General features: G+C 46.6%; 1 protein-coding gene across 1 annotated transcript in view; it reads left to right on the top strand.

Annotated features, from left to right (window-relative positions):
• Positions 1 to 19069, top strand: part of LOC125483690 (disintegrin and metalloproteinase domain-containing protein 12-like) — a 191229-nt gene that overhangs the window by 39734 nt on the left and 132426 nt on the right. The window contains exons 6-8 of the mRNA XM_048599959.1: positions 165 to 339; positions 10180 to 10245; positions 13726 to 13797. Coding sequence (XP_048455916.1) covers positions 165 to 339; positions 10180 to 10245; positions 13726 to 13797 — 313 coding nt within the window. The remainder of the gene's footprint in view (positions 1 to 164; positions 340 to 10179; positions 10246 to 13725; positions 13798 to 19069) is intronic.

Raw genomic sequence — 19069 nt, forward strand, 5'->3', positions numbered from 1 at the left:
ATTCAGCAGGGTGAGGGTCACTCACTGTGTACCTGTACTGGGATGTGATTATTCAGCAGGGTGAGGGTCACTCACTGTGTAACTGTACTGGGATGTGTTTATTCACCAGGTTAAAGTCTACAAGCAATGTTTTCTGTCTCTCTGTCATTCTGTCCTTTCTGCAGTGCTGTGATTGCATTCAGTAATCGAACTTATGTCATTGAACCTGTTGTGGGGGATGTAGTTGGTCGTCATTTGTTATACAGAGCCGAAGATCTCCTGCCAGTACCGAGTAGCTGTGGAGTCAGAGCTCCATCCCCTGAATTAACCCTGACTGATCACCTCCAGCACTCTCAGAGGGTGAGTAATGAGCACAGTAACTAATTGACTGACAGAAAGAAAGAAGCCATATAGAAATTACAACATGCAGGCACAGCGTTCAGCTCAATCAGTTCATGGAAGGTTCATTTACTCAGCATGTTCCCCTTTTCCTTCTAACTCCCCATCTCCTGTCGAAAGTCGATCTTGATGGAATTTGTGTCTTAAACACTGACTCCAGAAATGAATCCATGGTTTCATTACTCTTGAAGAGAAATCAGAGTTAATGTTTTGGGTCCAGTGACCCTTCCTCAGAACTGATGGTAGGCAGGAAAAGGTTGGTTTATATGCAGAAGATACGGTGGGAGTAGGGGGTAAGGAGTAAACGATTGTTGGGGATGGAGCCCTAAGAGAGAGAAGAACAGTTGGACAAAGGAGTGCATAATGATCCGGATAGGACGGTGATTAGCTGTTAATGGAGACTGTTGGCGGCTAACAATAATAGCAGACTATGTGATCACAATGCCTGCTATGTGAGGTTGTTGTCTGAGACATAAGAAATAGTCATTTCCCATAATAATGCCTTTCTCTGCTGCCTTGTCTCAACTTTTTGATTTACCGGATCTTCTGAAATTTGTTCTCATGCCCCACTAGTTGGTTTAAAATCTCTCTACTTCTCTAGTTATGCAGCTCAGTAGAACACTGGCCCCAGAACAGTTCATGTGGAGAATGTTCCATCGGTACAGAGCCCACTTTACCCAGGGTCCAGAACCAGAATCCATTTCTGTCACATTGAGGCATGTATTCATCTTTCTCTTCATATTTGCCTGAAGCCAGTTTGCACATGGCTCAGGTAAAACAAAATAATGCTGAGATTATTACCTTTGATGATTTGCTTCTTAATTTAGTGCCAGCTCCTCACATCATTTATACAGAGCCTCCTTCTTGCAGCTGGTAGCTACATGGACCACAATGACCAAAACCTTTCCCTCCCACTGCAAATTCTTCTTGCAGTGAGGAGATGTCCTGAACTCTGCTTTGGTCAAAGAGCACAGTCTGTATTCAAATAAAAAAACAAACTAACTGCCAAATGCTGTGAATCAGAATCAAAAACAAAAGTTGCTGGAAAATCTCAGCAGGTCTGGAAGCATCTGTGAAGGGGAATCAGAGTTAACATCGCGGGTCTGGTGACCCTTCCTCAGAACTCATGGTAGCTAGGAAAATGTCAGTTTATGTGCAGACGATAGGGTGGGGAAAAGGGGTAAGGAGTAAATTATAGGTGGGGATAGAGCCCAAAGAATGAAGAACAGTTAGGCAAAGGAGGGATGATAATCTGGCTAGCATGGTGACTACCTGTTAATGGAGACTGTTTGTGGATAACAATAAATACTGTGTCATGGCAGACTGTGTGATAATAAGGCCTGGTATGTGGTGCTGGGGGCTAGGGCATGGGAGAGTTCTGGCCCTAAAATTATTGAACTCGATATTGAGTCCGGAGGGCTGTGGAGTCCCCAAGCGAAAAATAAATTGCTGTTCTTCCAGTTTATGCTGAGCATCATTGGAACACTGCAACAAACCTGAGACAGAGATGTTGGCCAGGGAACAGTGTGGTGTATTAAAGCGGCAGGCAACTGGAAGCTCAGGGTCTTTTTTGCCAGTAGAACATAGATGTTCTATGTAGAGGAGACCACATTGTGAACAGTGAGTGCAGTAGACTAGATTGTCGGAAGTGCAGGTGAAGTGTTGCTTCACCTGGAAGGTATGTTTGGGCCCTTGGATACTGGGGAGGGAGGAGGTAAATGGGCAGGTGTTACACCTTTGGCGGTTGCAGGGGAAAGTGCCATGGGGCTGTGGGGGTGGTGTTGGGAATGAAGAAAGAGTGGACCACAGTGTCCCGGAGGGACCAGTCCCTACAGAAAGCGGACAAGGGGAGGGAGGGGAATATGTGTCTGGTGGTGACATCTTGCTGGAGGTGGTCAAAATGATGACTGATGATCTGGATGTGGATGCTTGTGGGATGGTAGGTAAGGACAATGGGAACCCTATTGTATCTGTGAGAGGTTACAGAGGGGTCGAGGGCAAAGTGCGGGAGATGGTTCGGACCCAGATGAGGGCCCTGACGACAACAGTGCTGGAGAATTCTCAGTTGAGGAAGAAGGTGGATATTTCGGAGGCTCCCTTGTCGAAGTTGACCTCATCAGAACACATGCGACGGAGATGGAAGAACTGAGAGAATGGGATGGAGTCTTTACAGGAAGAAGGATGTATAGTCCAGGTAGCTGTGGGAGTTGGTGCATTTATAGTGGATGTTAGTGGCCAGCCTATGCCCAGAAGTAGAAACAGAGATGTTGAGGAAGGAAAGGGAGGAGTCAGCGAAAGACCAAGTGAAAGTGAGGACAAACTGGAAATCAGGGGCAAAATCAATGAACTGTTCCAATTTCAGATGAGAGAGAGAAGCAGCAACAATTATACATCGCTATATTTGAGATCAATTTGCAGGTGCAGGCCAGAATAGGACCGGGACAAGCAATGTTTCATGTACCCCGCGAAAAGACAGGCATAACCATGTGCGTACCCATGGCCACCTCACTGACCTGAAGAAAATGAGAGGATTTAAAAGAGAAGTTGTTCAGGGTGAGGATGAGCTTGGCCAAGCGGAGGAGGGTGGTGATGGCTGGTGGCTGTATTAATGCTGTTCGCTGCAGAGCAAGATGTTGATGCTTCTCACTATACTTGCTTTGTTACCACTATATTTGTTCAGCAGCGGGAGTTGGGTGAGAGCGCAACGGGACTGCTGGGAAGGTGAGCTTTTCAGTTTAAAAGACTTACCTTGTGAGTCTGCGGCCTCCATTTGTTCAGCGGCGGGAGTCGGGTGAGCGCGTGAGGGGATTGCTGGGAAGGTAAAATCATACATTCTGGCAGTGGCTAGGATGTGGGAGGTAAGACCCAACATCAGTGACTCTGCTGACTTCACCTGTGGTAAGTGCACCCAGCTCCAGCTCCTCAAAGACCGCGTTAGGGAACTGGAGCTGGAGCTGGATGAACACAGGATCATTCGGGAGGCTGAGGTGGTGATAGAAACAAGCTACAGGGACATAGTTACGCCTAATAATGAAGGCAGTTGGGTGACAGTAAGGAAAGGGCAGGGAAGGAATCGGTCAGTGCAGGGATCCCCTGTGGTCATTGCCCTCAACAAGAAGTACACTGTTTTGGATACTGTTGGGGGGGACGACCTCCCTCAGGGACCGGGTCTCTGGTACAGGGTCTGGCTCTGTGGCTCAGAAGGGAAGGGGGGAGAATAGGAGAGCAATTGCAGTGGGGGATTCAATAGTTAGAGGCACAGACAGGCGGTTCTGTGAACGCGAACAGACGAACGGATGGTATGTTGCATCCCGGGTGCCAGGGTCTGTGACGTCTCGGATCGTGTCTTCAAGATCCTTAAGGGGGAGGGTGAGCAACCAGCAGTCATGGTACACATCGGTACCAATGATATAGGTAGAAAAAGGACAGAGAATGTGAAAAACGAGTACAGGGAGTTAGGTTGGAAGCTGAAGTCCAGGACAAACAGGGTAGTTATCTCTGGATTACTACCAGTACCACGTGATAACAAGGTAAGAAATAGGGAGAGAGTGCAGCTAAACACGTGGCTACAGGGCTGGTGTAGGAGGGAGGGCTTCCATTATGTGGATAATTGGAGCACATTCTGGGGAAGGTGGGACCTGGACAGGAAGGACGGGTTGCACCTGAACCAGAAGGGCACAAATATCCTGGGAGGGAGGTTTGGTCAAGCTATACGGGATGGTTTAAACTAGTTTGGCAGGGGGTGGGGAACCAGATTTATAATTCAGAGGATGAGGTATTCAGCCTTCCAACAGACACAACAGGGTGTGAAGTTGTTAATAAAGAAATGCGGATGAACTTAGAGCATGGGTCGGGACTTGGAACTACGATGTTGTGGCCATTACAGAAACTTGGTAACTCAGGGAGAGGAATGGTTGTTGGAAGTTCTGGGATCTAGATACTTTAAAAGAAATAGGGAGAGTGGAAAAAGAGGCGGGGGAGTGGCATTGCGAGTCAGGGCGAGTATAGCAGCTACTGAAAAGCAGTTCGAGAATGATATGTCTACAGAGTCAGTTTGGGTTGAGGTCAGGAACAAGAAAGGAGCAGTCACTTTGTTGGGGGTTTTTTACAGACCCTCTAATAGTTGCAGAGAAGTGGAGGAGCAGATTGGGAGGCAGATACTGGAACCAAGTCTCCCTCACTCAATCGCATCTTCCCTGCCTGCTGGGGACAAACATATTAAGCACACGCAGTATGCATTCCTTAAACAATCTCCACATTTCGATAGTGCTCTTCCCTGACAGCATCTGTTCCCAGAAGTCACAGGGTTGTAGTCATGGGTGACTTCAACTTTCCAAATATTGATTGGAAACATTTTAGTTGTGATTGTTTAGATGGAGTGGATTTTGTCCAGAGCGTTCAGGAAGGATTCCTGACACAGTATGTAGATAGACCAACACGAGGAGAGGCCACTTTGGATTTGGTGCTTGGCAATGAACTGGGCCAAGTGTCAGACCTGAGATAGTAGGAACTGCAGATGCTGGAGAATCTGAGACAACAAGGCGTAGAGCTGGATGAACACAGCAGGCCAAGCAGCATCATAGGAGCAGAGAGGCTGATGTTTCGGGCCTAGACCCTTCATCAGAAAAGGGGGAGGGGAAGGGGGTTCTGAAATAAATAGGGAGAGAGTGGGGGGCGGATAGAAGATGGATAGAGGAGAGGATAGGCGGAGAGGAAACAAACAGGTCGAAGAGGCGGGGATGGAGCCAGTAAAGGTGAGTGTAGGTGGGGAGTTAGGAAGGGGATAGATCAGTCCAGGGAGGATGGACAGGTCAAGGGGGCGGGATGAGGTTGGTCGGTAGGAGATGGAGGTGCGGCTTGAGGTGGGAGGAGGGGATAGGTGGGAGGAAGAACAGGTTAGGGATGCAGGGACGAGCTGGACTGGTTTTGGGATGCGGTGGGGGGAGGGGAGATTTTGAAGCTTGTGAAATCCACATTGATAGCATTGGGCTGCAGGGTTCCCAAGCGGAATATGAGTTGCTGTTCCTGTAACCTTCGGGTGGCATCGTTGTGGCACTGCAGGAGGTCTCGGATGGACATGTCGTCTGAGGAATGGGAGGGGGAGTTGAAATGGTTCGCGACTGGGAGGTGCAGTTGTTTATTGCGAACCAAGCGTAGGTGTTCTGCAAAGCGGTCCCCAAGCCTCCGCTTGGTTTCCCCGATGTAGAGGAAGCCACACCGGGTACAGCGAATGCAGTATACCACATTGACAGATGTGCAGGTGAACATCTGCTTGATGTGGAAAGTCTTCTTGGGGCCTGGGATGGGGGTGAGGGAGGAGGTATGGGGGCAGGTGTAGCACTTCCTGCGGTTGCAGGGAAAAGTGCCAGGTGTGGTGGAGCTGGAGGGGAGTGTGGAGCGGACAAGGGAGTCATGGAGAGTGTGGTCCCTCCGGAAAGCAGATAAGGTGGGGAGGGAAAGATGTCTTTGGTGGTGGGGTCGGATTGCAGACGGCGGAAGTGTCGGAGGATGATGCGTTGGATCCGGAGGTTGGTGGGGTGGTACGTGAGGACCCTCCTCCCTTTCTTTATTTTAACTCTTTTTACATCAATACTCAATATAAAACATATCCGTTGGAACATTTACTTCTTTCTACATCTAACTTAGCTTCAACTTTAACTCATTTCATTTAACTTCACTTTACCTTACTTTAATTTAACCCATATTTAACCCAAACTCGAGCTTTAACTCTATAAGTTTGGCTTGAAACAAATACGACGCCAATTCGAGTGAAATGGCCAACTTTGCTCTTGGTGTAGATCTTGCCTGTGGTTCGTTGTTTTCTTTGAAGATAACTTCAGGGTACGTGCTTCACAAATGTTGGTCTTGAAGGTTCACTCCTGCAAATGCTTTGTTCTGCTAACTTCTACCACAAATGTGTTCATCTTTCATGAAACTTCGCTGGCACTCAGTCAATGAATTGACAATTCCTGATTCATACTGTTCGATCCCAGCCAATGGAGTTTACTGGTAAACAACTCCATAATGTTTATACAATAACGTAAACAGTCACATTCCATACTCCAGTTAAGGTAATATGGTGCCAGTGTGTCTCGCAAGACACCATGACACCTCCCTTACTTGGTCAACAAACGTAACTGGAGGTCACAGCTTACAGGACAGGTCACGACATGTCTTAGTTTTAACCGACGTCAGAGTTTAGACTAACTTGACATAACCTCCCAGCATGCTTGCTTGTAGCTTGATTGTAGGCCATGTTGTGGTTGTACAGGATGTTGGTTCGGCTACTTTTGGAATACTGTATGCAATTCTGGCCTCCCTGCAATATGACGGACGTTGCAAAACTTCTAAGGGTTTGGAAAAGATTTAAAAGGATTTTGCCAAGGCTGGAGGGTTCGAGCTATATGGAGAATCTGAATTGGCAGGGTTATTTTCCCAGGAGCATTGGAGGCTGAGAGGTTTCCCTATAGATGTTTACAAAATCAAAAGGGGCATAGATAAGGTCTTTTCCCTGGAGTGGGGCAGTCAATATCTAGAGGGCATAGTCTCACGACACCAGGTTATAGTCCAACAGGTTTATTTGAAGACACAAGCTTTCAGAGTCTCACTCCTTCTTCAGGTGTCAGTGAGAAAGGTAGCATCAGACACAGAAATTATAAGAAAAAGATCAAAGGGTCATAGAATTGATGCAGTGTTGAACAAAAGTAAGATGGCTGTTAAATCTTTAATCAGTTAGAAAGGCTTAATATGCAAATTCACAAATTTCTTTCAAGCCACTGCCCCGAGATAACTAAAGGTTTTATCAATTCCCTCAGTATACCAGAGGTGACATCCTAGGTTAGGCAATGCATTTTAAGTGTGAGGCACTGTTTAGAATCTGGCTGTGTATCAACTTGGAGTCAGACTGGCTTTATTTCCACATTGACTATCTATAAATTGTGTGCCTTTTGAACAAGATAGAATGTATCTGCAATTACAAATCTGCAAAATGTGTGTGTGTGTGTGTGTGTGTGAGAGAGAGAGAGAATGTGTGTGTGCCAGTGGGGGAACACTTAAGCGGTAAAGGACATTCAGCCTTGGATCTTCAAGGCAGACTTCGGGATGCACAACAACGCTGAGTCACCGAGCAGAGACTAATAGCCAAGTTCAGTACCTGTGAGGACAGCCTCAACCGGGATCTTGGGTTCATGTCGCACAACAGGTGACCCCACCACACTGTACACTCTCACACACGCACACATACGCACACACTCTCTCACACAAACACGCTCACACACGCATACTTACTCACTCACTCAGACACTCTCACATACAGACAGTCTCTCATACACACACACATTCTCTCTCCCCTGCACACGCACACACACACAAATGCACATACACACACACTGTCTCTCTCTCCCTCTCACACACGCACACACACACTCACACTCATTCAATTACACACACACACCCTCTCTCCCTCACACACACACACACTCTCTCTCTCCCGCCCCCCACCCCATCACACATACACAAGTAAATCCATGGGGTGAATTTGCATTTGTATTTGCAGATATATTCAATTTTGTTCAAAAAGCACACAATTTGTAGACAGTCAATGTGGCATTTTATATATTCCTACTTTGGAAATAAAACCAGTCTGACTCCAAGTTGATACTTAGCCCGATTCTAAACAATACCTCACACTTAAAATGCATTGTCTAACAGAGGATGTCACCTCTGGTAGACTGAGGGAATTGATAAAACCTTTTATTATCTCGGGGCAGTGACTTGAAAGAAATTCAGGAATTTGCATATTAATCCTTTCTAACTGATTAAAGATTTAACTGCCATTTTAGGACTGTTCAACACTGCATCAGTTTTATGACCCTTTGATTTTTTTCTTATAAATTCTGTGTCTGATGCTACTTCTCTCACTGACATCTGAAGAAGGAATGAAACTCTGAAAGCTTATGTTTTCAAATAAACCTGTTGGACTATAACCTGGTGTGGTGCCATTTTTGACTTTGTCCACTCCAGTCTAACACTGGCACTTCCACAACGTAGAGGCCATAAGTATAAGGTGAGAGGGAAGGATTTAAAAGGGACCTAAGGAGCAACTTTTTCACGCAGAGTGTGGTGCGCGTATGGAATGAGCTGCCGGTGGAAGTGGTGGAGGCTGGTACAATCACAACAATTAAAAGGAATCTGGATGGGTATATGAATAGGAAAGGTTTTGAGGGATATGGGCCAAATGCTGGCAAATGGGACTAGATTTATTTAGGATGTCTGGTTGGCATAGGTGAGTTGGACTGAAGGGTCTGTTTCCAAGCTGTATATCCCTGTGACTTGATTGACTCTGACTATGACTCAGCATTGATGTACAGAAGAACGTTGGGTTCAAGTCCATAGCTCCCTCAACATGGCCACACAAGTAGATAGGGTGGTAAAGAAGGCATATGGCAAGTTTGCCTTTTGCTGGTCGGGGAATTGAGTACAAGAGTCAGGATGGCATGTTGCAGCTTTATAAGACTTTGATCAGGCCACACTTAGAGCATTGCATTCAATTCTGGTTGCCACATTACAGGAAGTATGTGGAGGTTTTGGAGAGGGTGGAGAAGAGGTTTACAGGATGTTGCCTGGATTAGAGGGTATGAGCTGTAAGGAGAGGCTAGAAAAACTTGGGTAGTTTTCTCCCTTGAGCAGCGGAGACTGAGGGGAGACTTGTTAGAAGTTTATAAAATTGGGATTGATGGTCAGAATCCTTTTCCCAGAGTTGAAATGTCTAATACTAGGGGAATGCGTTTAAGATGAGAAGGGGAAAGTTCAAAGGAGATGTGAAGGGCAAGTTTTTACACAGAGAGTGGTAGGAGTCTGGAACGCACTGCCAGGGGTGAGGCAGATACGATAAGGGTGTTTTAAGGGACTTTTAGACAAGCACATGAATATGCAAGCAATAGAGGGATATGGACCAAGGGCAGGCAGAAGGGAATAGTTTCTTCTGGTGTCATGTTCGGTACAACATCATGGGCCACAGGGCCTGTACCTGTGCCGTACTATTCTATGTTCTATGGCGCAATACATTTATGACTCTTAACCAGTCACATAGCCATTTCTGCTGCTAGATGTCTGACCACAGGTTCAAGAAGGCAGCTCATCACAACTCTCTCAAAGGCAACTTGGAATGGGCAGTAAATGCTGGCCAGCCAGCAGCACTGTGTCCAATGAGAGAATAAAACAAAGGCCTTTAACAAGCAGTAATAATTGTCAAATAGCATTTTGCTGCTGCCTAGTGAGAATCTTGCTATGCCACTTATGAAAAGCATCAGAGATGGAGCAAGTTGTTCCTGATATTGAGATGGGCCACACTTCACTGGTCACCCAATTCTGCCATTCATCTCGAGGTTCCACCCCTTGTCTCAGCCTTAAATGCATGACCCCTAGTTCTCAAAGCATTTCGTACCCATTGATGTATACAGATCAGGGCCACACTTACCAGATGATCTATGTTCTATGTTCTTTGTGTCGTTAGCTCGTGTTTTCTGGGCTGGAGCAAACTGTTACTGAAAGAGAAAAGAAGGGAGGGGTCAGGAAAATAAGAATGTAAAAGAAGCAGGAAGTAATAAATCCATTAAGAGACCTCTCTTAATTTCAAACTGAGGATCTTTCTGAGGAATTAGATATAGTGGACAGGACAAAATATTTCTGTGTAAGAGAAAAGGGAGGAGTCATGTGAATTGGACTTTAACTAGTACCTTCCCAGTCAGGGGTCACTGTATCATTTCACCTCAAATTGACAAAGATTTTCTCTTTCTCCAGATGGAAAGGGATGTGCTGGCAGAGATGAGATATATCGAACTGGTGCTTGTGGCAGATCGGAATCTGGTACGTGAAGCCTCCTCCAGCAGGAACTGGATGGGGTTCGAACCTCTGCGCTTCCTGATGCACATGAATAACCTGGGGACCTTGTTGCACAGGGCACATTTTCAAAGTTTAAAAAATTGTGAAGCTGTTGGTATAATCATCAAAAGTGGGAAGTCATGGTGGTGTAGTGGTCATGACAATAGACTGGTAATACACTGTACGTTGCTCTGGGGATACAGGTTCAAATCCCATCTTCCACCGTCACATTGATGACTGTATCGGCGCTGCCTCGTACTCCCATGAGGACGCCGAACAGTTCGTCCACTTCACCAACACCTTCCACCCCAACCTTAAGTTCACCTGGACCATCTCTGATACCTCTCTCTCCTTCCTGGACCTCTCTGTCTCCATCTCTGGCAACCACCTGGAAACCGATATTCATTTCAAGCCCACCGACTCCCACAGCTACCTAGAATACACCTCCTCCCACCCACCTTCCTGCAAAAATGCTATCCCCTATTCCCAATTCCTTCGCCTCCACCGCATCTGCTCCCAGGATGAGGCATTCCACTCCCGTACATCTCAGTTGTCCTCGTTTTTCAAGGACAGCAACGTCCCCCCCTCAGTGGTCGAGAACATCCTCGACCGTGTCTCCCGCATTTCCTGCAACTCATCCCTCACACCCACTCCCCGCAATAACAACCAAAACAGAATCCCCCTCGTCCTCACGTACCACCCCACCAACCTCCGGATCCAACGCATCATCCTCCGACATTTCCGCCATCTGCAATCCGACCCCACCACCAAAGACATCTTTCCCTCCCCACCCTTATCTGCCTTCCGGAGGGACAACTCTCTCCGGGACTCCCTTGTCCGCTCCACACTCCCCTCCAGCCCCACCTCACCTGGCACTTTTCCCTGCAACCGCAGGAAGTGCTACACCTGCCCCCATACCTCCTCCCTCACCCCCATCCCAGGCCCCAAGAAGACCTTCCACATCAAGCAGATGTTCACCTGCACATCTGCCAATGTGGTATACTGTATCCGCTGTTCCCATTGTGGCCTCCTCTACATCAGGGAAACCAAGCGGAGGCTTGGGGACCGCTTTGCAGAACACCTACGCTCGGTTCACAATAAACAACTGCACCTCCCAGTCATGAACCATTTCAACTCCCCCTCCCATTCCTCAGACGACATGTCCATCCTGGACCTCCTGCAGTGCCACAACGATGCCACCCGAAGGTTGCAGGAACAGCACCTCATATTCCGCTTGGGAACCCTGCAGCCCAATGGTATCAATGTGGATTTCACAAGTTTCAAAATCTCCCCTCCCCCCACCGCATCCCAAAACCAGTCCAGCTCGTCCCTGCCTCCCTAACCTGTTCTTCCTCCCACCTATCCCCTCCTCCCACCTCAACCCCCACCCCCATCTCCTACCCTAACCTGATCCCGCCCCCTTGACCTGTCCGTCCTCCCTGGACTGACCTATCCCCTCCCTAACTCCCCACCTACACTCACCTTTACTGGCTCCATCCCCGCCTCTTCGACCTGTTTGTTTCCTCTCCACCTATCCTCTCCTCTATCCCTCTTCTATCCGCCTCCCACTCTCTCCCTATTTATTTCAGAACCCCCTTCCCCTCCCCCTTTTCTGATGAAGGGTCTAGGCCCGAAACGTCAGCCTCTCTGCTCCTATGATGCTGCTTGGCCTGCTGTGTTCATCCAGCCCTGCACCTTGTTATCTTTGTTTCTTTCCTTGTTTCCTTAAAGGGAAACATACAGAAAGGTTATTAAAACACTGGCTCGGCCACAGGTGGAGTATTGGTGTTCAGGGGAGGGAAGCTGAAATAGTTGTCCAAGGAACAGATAATGTTATTTTTATTTAATCAACAATCATTTCATGATTGAGTTCAAAATTATGGATAATTTTGTTAGTGAGAATAAGGAAGAAAAGTTTCAGTGATGAGAGGCTTCACCATCGGGGATACAGATGTAAAATTTATCAAGTTATTGACACAGAAATGGCCATTCAGCTTAGAGAGTCTCTGATGGCTCTTTATCAAGAAATATGAACATTCTTCTTCCCTCATTCTATTCTCTGACTGTGTATCTTTGTTTTTAACTGTGACCATCCACTTTACTTTAAAACTCGTCACATTTTTCATTTCTACCAAGCTCGTCAGCAGAGAATTTTACATTGCCATTTTCAGCATATAAATGATTTTCCAGACAATGCCCATGTATTCTGTAATTGACTAACATCTGTCTGGTTTCTCTTCATTTACTTTCCCTGATTATTGTACTTTAAACTTTACCCTCTGTTGACATTAACCGACTGCTTGTATCAACAAGCACAGTTTTTACCCTATGTTTGAAAGCGATTATCACATTTGGCTGTCTCCAATCCTCCAAGCTCTCCTCCTGAGGAATCTGAGGCAGATTGGAACATTATGCCAAGGTCTTCCATTGCCAGCGTACACTCATTTCCTTCAGCGACCTGTGATGCAAGCCAGACAGAAAAATGTAGCACGTGTATCCACTCACTGAGGACCCAGCTTCTCCAGCTTATTCTGCCAATCAATTTTCATCCATTCCGCCTACCATTTTGTCTTGTCAGGATACCGAGCTCACGTACTCAGTCAGCACAAGTTCACCTTGGCAGCTTTCTGTTTCCTGTTTGAGCTTTGGTGATTTACCTGTGTTAGGAAGCTCAGGAATTCCTCTGTCATGGCAGTCTCAGTCTCGATTGCTTTGTGCTGTATGTGAAGTGAAAGGGCGTAACAGAGAAGAGGCCATCCAGCCATCAAATCCGCACTGCTAAAGTATACGCTACTACCTGCACTACTCCCATTTTCCCATAGCTTTGGTACTGGTTAAAGATTCAATACTACCTTTCAAAAGAAGGGCTGAACAAATATGTGAGGGGGAGAGAACAATGCCAGACGATGGGAGCAGAGCAGGAAAATGATATTAGTGGGATAGCTGCTTCAAAGATATAGCACAGGCCAAATAGGTGAGTGGCCTCAACCTGTGATCTCAAACTGTGGGTGGCATGGTGGATCAGTGGTTAGCACTGTTGCCTCACAGCACCAGGGGCCCAGGCTCAATTCTGCCTTCACGCAACTGTATGTGGGGAGTTTGCACATTCTCCCCGTGTCTGTGTGGGTTTCCTCTGGGTGCTCCGGTTTCCTCTCACAGTCCAAAGATGTGCAGGCTGGGTGGATTGCCCATAATGTTCAGGGATGTGTAGATTAGGTGGGTTATGGGGGATGGGTCTGGGTGGGATGCTCTGAGGGGCAGTGTGGAATTGTTGGGCCAAAGCCTGTTTCCACACTGTAGGGCTTCTAAGCTGTAAGTCTAACCCTCCCACTGAAGAAGGCGTGCAGGATGATGAGAAGTCCAAAAGATTTTGGGGAGTGTTTGGAGAATGTGTGTGATCATGGAGAGTCTGAGTTGATCTGTTCAATTCACTGAGTCAGCACCAACAATTTTGTTTCCTTCCAGTATCAGAATCTGGGCAGGAACAGAGGAGCTGTGGTGCGAAGAATGATTGACATTGCCAATACAATCGACCTGGTGAGTACAGAGACTGTGTTCGCAGTGATGACAGGTTCACCTTTCTCTGCCATTTCTCTGTTTAAGCCTCTCCATGCTACCAGACAGGTCAGAATGACAATGACATGAAATACAGCATTCTGGTAATGCACAATACTTGAAATTTCTGGTACAGATTTTCTCACACCCTGCTTTCAGCTCTTTAAAAAAATCACTGTGACCCTTCAAGCAATCACATAGTCAGGATATTTCACCTGGTCTGCATGGATTACAAAAAGATATTGGAGTCAATGATGGTTAACCAGGAAAGTTAAGGATAGCTTTACATTGAAATGAAAAACACACAACATGTCAAAAACTAATGGTAAGCAAGAGGATTGGGAAAGTTTTACAAACTAACAAAAGTCAAACAAAAATTTAGAAAAAGGGAGGAAGTAAACTTTGACGGAAAAATTGCAAATACTATCAAGATGGACAGCAAGAGCTTCTTTAAATACATAAGAAGAAAGAGAGAAGCCAAGTCCCTCAGAGAATGAGGTTAGGCAAATAATAATGGGCACTAGTAAATGGCAGAGGAGTTGAATAAATACTTTGCACCAATCTTCACAGCAGAAGACACAAATATCATTCCAAAATTCCTAAATAACCTAAGAGCATAAGGAAGAGAAGAAACAAATACAATAAATATCACGAGAGAAAGTGTACTGAGGAAAACGGCAGGGGGACGAGAACCGGAGCTACAGATCAGAGGATGGGGTAGCTGGTGTACAGGCAGATACAGCGTGCAGATAGTCTGTGAAGAAGGATAAGCAGTTGATAGGGCAAAGTTGCAGTCAGTACGACAGGTTAAAGTGTGTCTATTTTAACGCAAGAAGTAAAAACGAAAAGAACTGTGGATGCTGTAAATCAGGAACAAAAACAAAGTTGCTGGAAAAGCTCAGCAGGTCTGGTAGCATCTGTGAAGGAGAAAACAGAGTTAACTTTTCGCGACCGTTCCCTCCGGGACACCCTGGTCCCCACTTCCTTCACCCCCAACACCTCGCCACAGTCCTACGGCACCTTCCCCTGCAACCGGCGAAGATGCAACACCTGCCCATTTACCTCCTCCCTCCCCAGCATCCAAGGGCTCAAACATACCTTCCAGGTGAAGCAACACTTCACCTGCACTTCCCAGAATCTAGTCGACTGCATTCGCTGCTCACAATGTGGTCTCCTCCACATTGGGGAAATAAAGCATAGACTTGGCGACCGCTTCGCAGAACATCTACGTTCTGCTTGCAAAAAAGACCCTGAACTACCTGTTGCGTGCCACTTCAACGCACCACCCTGCTCCCTGGCCAACATCTCTGTCTCTGGCTTGCTGCAGTGTTCCAGTGAAGCCCAACGTAAGCTGGAGGAACAACACCTCATTTTCCGCTTGGGAACCCTACAGCCCTCCGGACTCAATATTGAGTTCAATAATTTTAGGGCTTAAACTCTCCCATGTCCCAGCCCCCCCACCCCACATACCAGGCCTTGTTACCACGTAGCCTGCCACTACACACCCCCTGTTGTTAGTCACTAACAGTCCCCATTAACAACTACTCACTCTCCCAGCCTGATCGTTAGCAACTCCTTTGTCTGTCCAACTGTATTTCTGTCTCTTTGGGCTCTACCCTATCATTTACTCCCTAAGTCACCCACCTCCCTATTTTCTGCAGATAAACTGACGTTTTCCCAGCCACCATCAGTTCTGAAGAAGCTCCGGTTCCCATTCCCCTGCCAAACCAGTTTAAATCCTCCCGAAGAGCTCTAGCAAATCTCCCACCCAGGATATTGGTGCCCCTGCAGTTCAGGTGCAACCCGTCCTTCCTGTACAGGTCCCACCTTCCCCAGAAGGTATCCCAATGATCCACAAACCTGAAGCCCTCCCTCCTACACCAGCACTGTAGCCACATGTTCAGCTGCGCACTCTCTCTGTTTCTAGCCTCACTAGCCCGTGGCACTGATAATAATCCTGAGATTACTACTCTACTCGTCCTGGCTTTCAGCTTCCATCCTAACTTCCTATAACCAATTTCAGGTCCTCATCCTGTTTCTTAGCTATGTCTTTGGTGCCGATGTGTATCAGAAATAAGGCGGATGAACTTGGAGCTGCGACCCAGGTGGATAGAGTTGTTAAGAAGGCGTATGGTGTGTTAGCTTTCATTAATAGAGGGATTGAGTTCAAGAGCCGTGAAGTTATGCTCCAGCTATACAAAAGACTGGTTCAGCCACATCTGGAGCATTGTGTCCAGTTCTAGTCACCTCATTACAGGAAAGATGTGGAAGTGTTGGAATAGATGCAGAGGAGATTTACCAGGATGTTGCCTGGAATGGAGGGAAGGTCTTACGAGGAAAGGTTGAGAGAGCTAGGGCTTTTCTCTTTTGAACGACGAAGGATGAGAGGTGACTTGATAGAGGTGTACAAAACGATCAGAGGTATAGATAGAGTGGACAGCCAGAGACTTTTTCCGAGGGTGGATGTAGCTATTAGGAGGGGGCAGAGTTTTAAAGTGAGTGGAGGTAGATATAGAGGAGACGTCAGGTAGGTTCTTTACTCAGAGAGGGGTAGAGACGTGGAAAGCATTGCCGGAGAGGGTAGTGGAGTCGGACTAATTAGGGGCATTTAAGCGGCTATTAGATAGGCATATGGATGATAGTATAAGGTAGGGGTGGAGGTTAAATAGACCTTAGGATTAGGGTAAAAGTTCGGCACAACATCGTGGGCTGAAGGGCCTGTATTGAGCTGTACTGTTCTGTGTTCTAATATGGCTGTTGTCATGGGTGACTTAATTTTCCCTAATATAGACTGGAACCTCCTAAGCGCAAATATTTTGAATGGAGCAGATTTTGTCAGGTGTGTCCAGGAAGGATTTCTGACTCAATATACAGATAGGCCAACTAGAGGGGAGGCCGTATTGGATTTGGTGCTTGGCAACGAACGTAAGAACATAAGAACAAAAGAACACAAGAACTAGGAGCAGGAGTAGGCCGTCTTGCCCTTCGAGCCTGCTCCGCCATTCAATAAGATCATGGCTGATCCTTTCGTGGACTCAGATCCACTTACCCGCGTTCTCACTGTATCCCTTAATTCCTTTATTGTTCAAAAAAAATCTACCTTTTTTTTAAAAGCATTTACTAAATTAGCGTCAACTACTTCACTGGGCAAGGAATTCCATAGATAAACGAACCAGGCCACGTGTCAGATCTCTCGGTGGGAGAGCATTTCAGTGATGGTGATCACAACTCCCTTACCTTTACTATAGTCATGGAGAGGATAGGAGCACACGGTATGGGAAAGTATTTAATTGGGGGAGGGGGAATCACAATGCTGTGAGGGAAGAACTGCAGAGCATAAATTGGGACCAGATGTTCTCAGGGAAATGCACGACAGAAATGTGGAGGTTGTTTAGGGAGCACTTGCTACAAGTACTGGATAGGTTTGTCCCACTGAGGCAAGGAAGGGATAGTAAGTAGAAGGAACCTTGGATGATAAGACATGTGGAACATCTCGTCAAGAGGAAGAAGGAAGCTTACTTAAGGTTGAGGAAGCAAGGATTGGACAGGGTCCTTGAGGTCTACAACGTAGCCAGGAAGGAACAGAAGAATAGACTTAGGAGAGCTAGAAATGGGTATGAAAAAACCTTGGTGGGGAGGATTGTGGAAAACCCCAAGGCTTTCTATACTTATGTGAGGAACAAGAGGATGGCCAGAGTGAGGGTAGGGCCAGTCAGGGACAGTGGAGGGAACTTGTGCACGGAGTCGGAGGAGATAGGGGAGGGTTTTAATGAATACTTTGCTTCAGCATTCACCAGTGAAAGGGACTTTGACGTTTGTGAGGACAGTGTGAAACAGGTTGATATGTTCAAACAGGTTGATGTTAGGAAGGAGGATGTGCTGGGAATTTTGAAAAACATGAGGATAGATATGTCCCCTGGGCCAGACGGGATATACCCAAGGTTTATTCGGGAAGCGAGGGAAGAGATTGCTGCATCTATGGCGATGATCTTTGCATCCTCACTGACCACTGGAGTAGTACCAGATGATTGGAGGGTGGCAATTGTCATTCCCTTGTTCCAGAAAGGGAATAGGGATAACCCAAGGAATTACAGACCAGTCAGTCTTACTTCTGTGGTGGGCAAGTTATGGGAGAGGATTCTGAAAGATAATATTTGTGATTATTTGGAAAGGCACAGTTTGATTAGAAATAGTCAGCATGGCTTTGTGAGGGGCAGGTCATGCCTCACAAGCCTTATTGCATTCTTTGAGGATGCAACAAAACACATTGATGAAGGTAGAGCAGTGGATGTGGTATGTATGGATTTTAGCAAGGCATTTGATAAGGTTCCCCATGGTAGGCTCATTCAGAAAGTAAGGAGGCATGGATTCAAGGAAATTTGGCTGTCCAATAGAAATATTCAGCCTGGATCTTGGTGACCAGTGGTGTTCCGCAGAGACTGTTCTGGGACCTCTGCCATTTGTGATCTTTATAAATGAGGAAGTAGAAGCATGGGTTAGTAATTTTGCTGATGATACGAAGGTTGGTGGAGTTGTGGATAGTGTGGAGGGCTGTTGCAGATTGCAACGGCACATTAACAGGATGCAGAGCTGGGCAAAGAAGTGGCAGATGGAATTCAACGTGGAAAAGTGTGAAGTGATTCATTTTGTAAGATCGAATTTGAATGCAGGATTCTTGGCACTGTGGAGGAAAAGAGGGATCTTGGTGTCCATATCCATAGATCCCTCAAAAGTTGCCACGCAAGTTGATAGGGTTGTTAAGAAGCTGTATGGTATGTTAGCTTTCATTGGCAGGGGGATTGAGTTTTAGAGCCGGGAGGTTACGCTGCAGGTCTATAAAAGCCCTGGTTAGACCACACTTGAGTATTGTGTTCAGTTCAGGTTGCCTCATTATAGGAAGGATATGGAAGCTTTAGAGACGGTGCCGAGGAGATTTACCAGGATGTTGCCTGGACTGGAGGGCAGGTCTTATGAGGAAATGTTGAGGGAGCTAGGGCTTTTCTCATTGGAGTGAAGAAGGATGAGAGGTGACTAGATAGAGGTGTACAAGATGATGAGAGGCATAGATTTTGTGGATAGCCCGAGACTTTTTCCCAGGGCGGAAATGACTATTACGAGGGGGTATAATTTTAAGGTGATTGGAGGAAGGTATAGGGGAGATCTCAGAAGTAGGAGGCATGGGATTGAGGGTGATTTAGCGGTTTGGTTCAGAAATTGGCTAGCTGTAAGAAGACAGAGGGTGGTGGTTGATGGG

This window comes from Rhincodon typus, chromosome 1 (assembly GCF_021869965.1).
Source record: "Rhincodon typus isolate 14 chromosome 1, sRhiTyp1.1, whole genome shotgun sequence".
Classification (NCBI taxonomy): Eukaryota; Metazoa; Chordata; class Chondrichthyes; order Orectolobiformes; family Rhincodontidae; genus Rhincodon; species Rhincodon typus.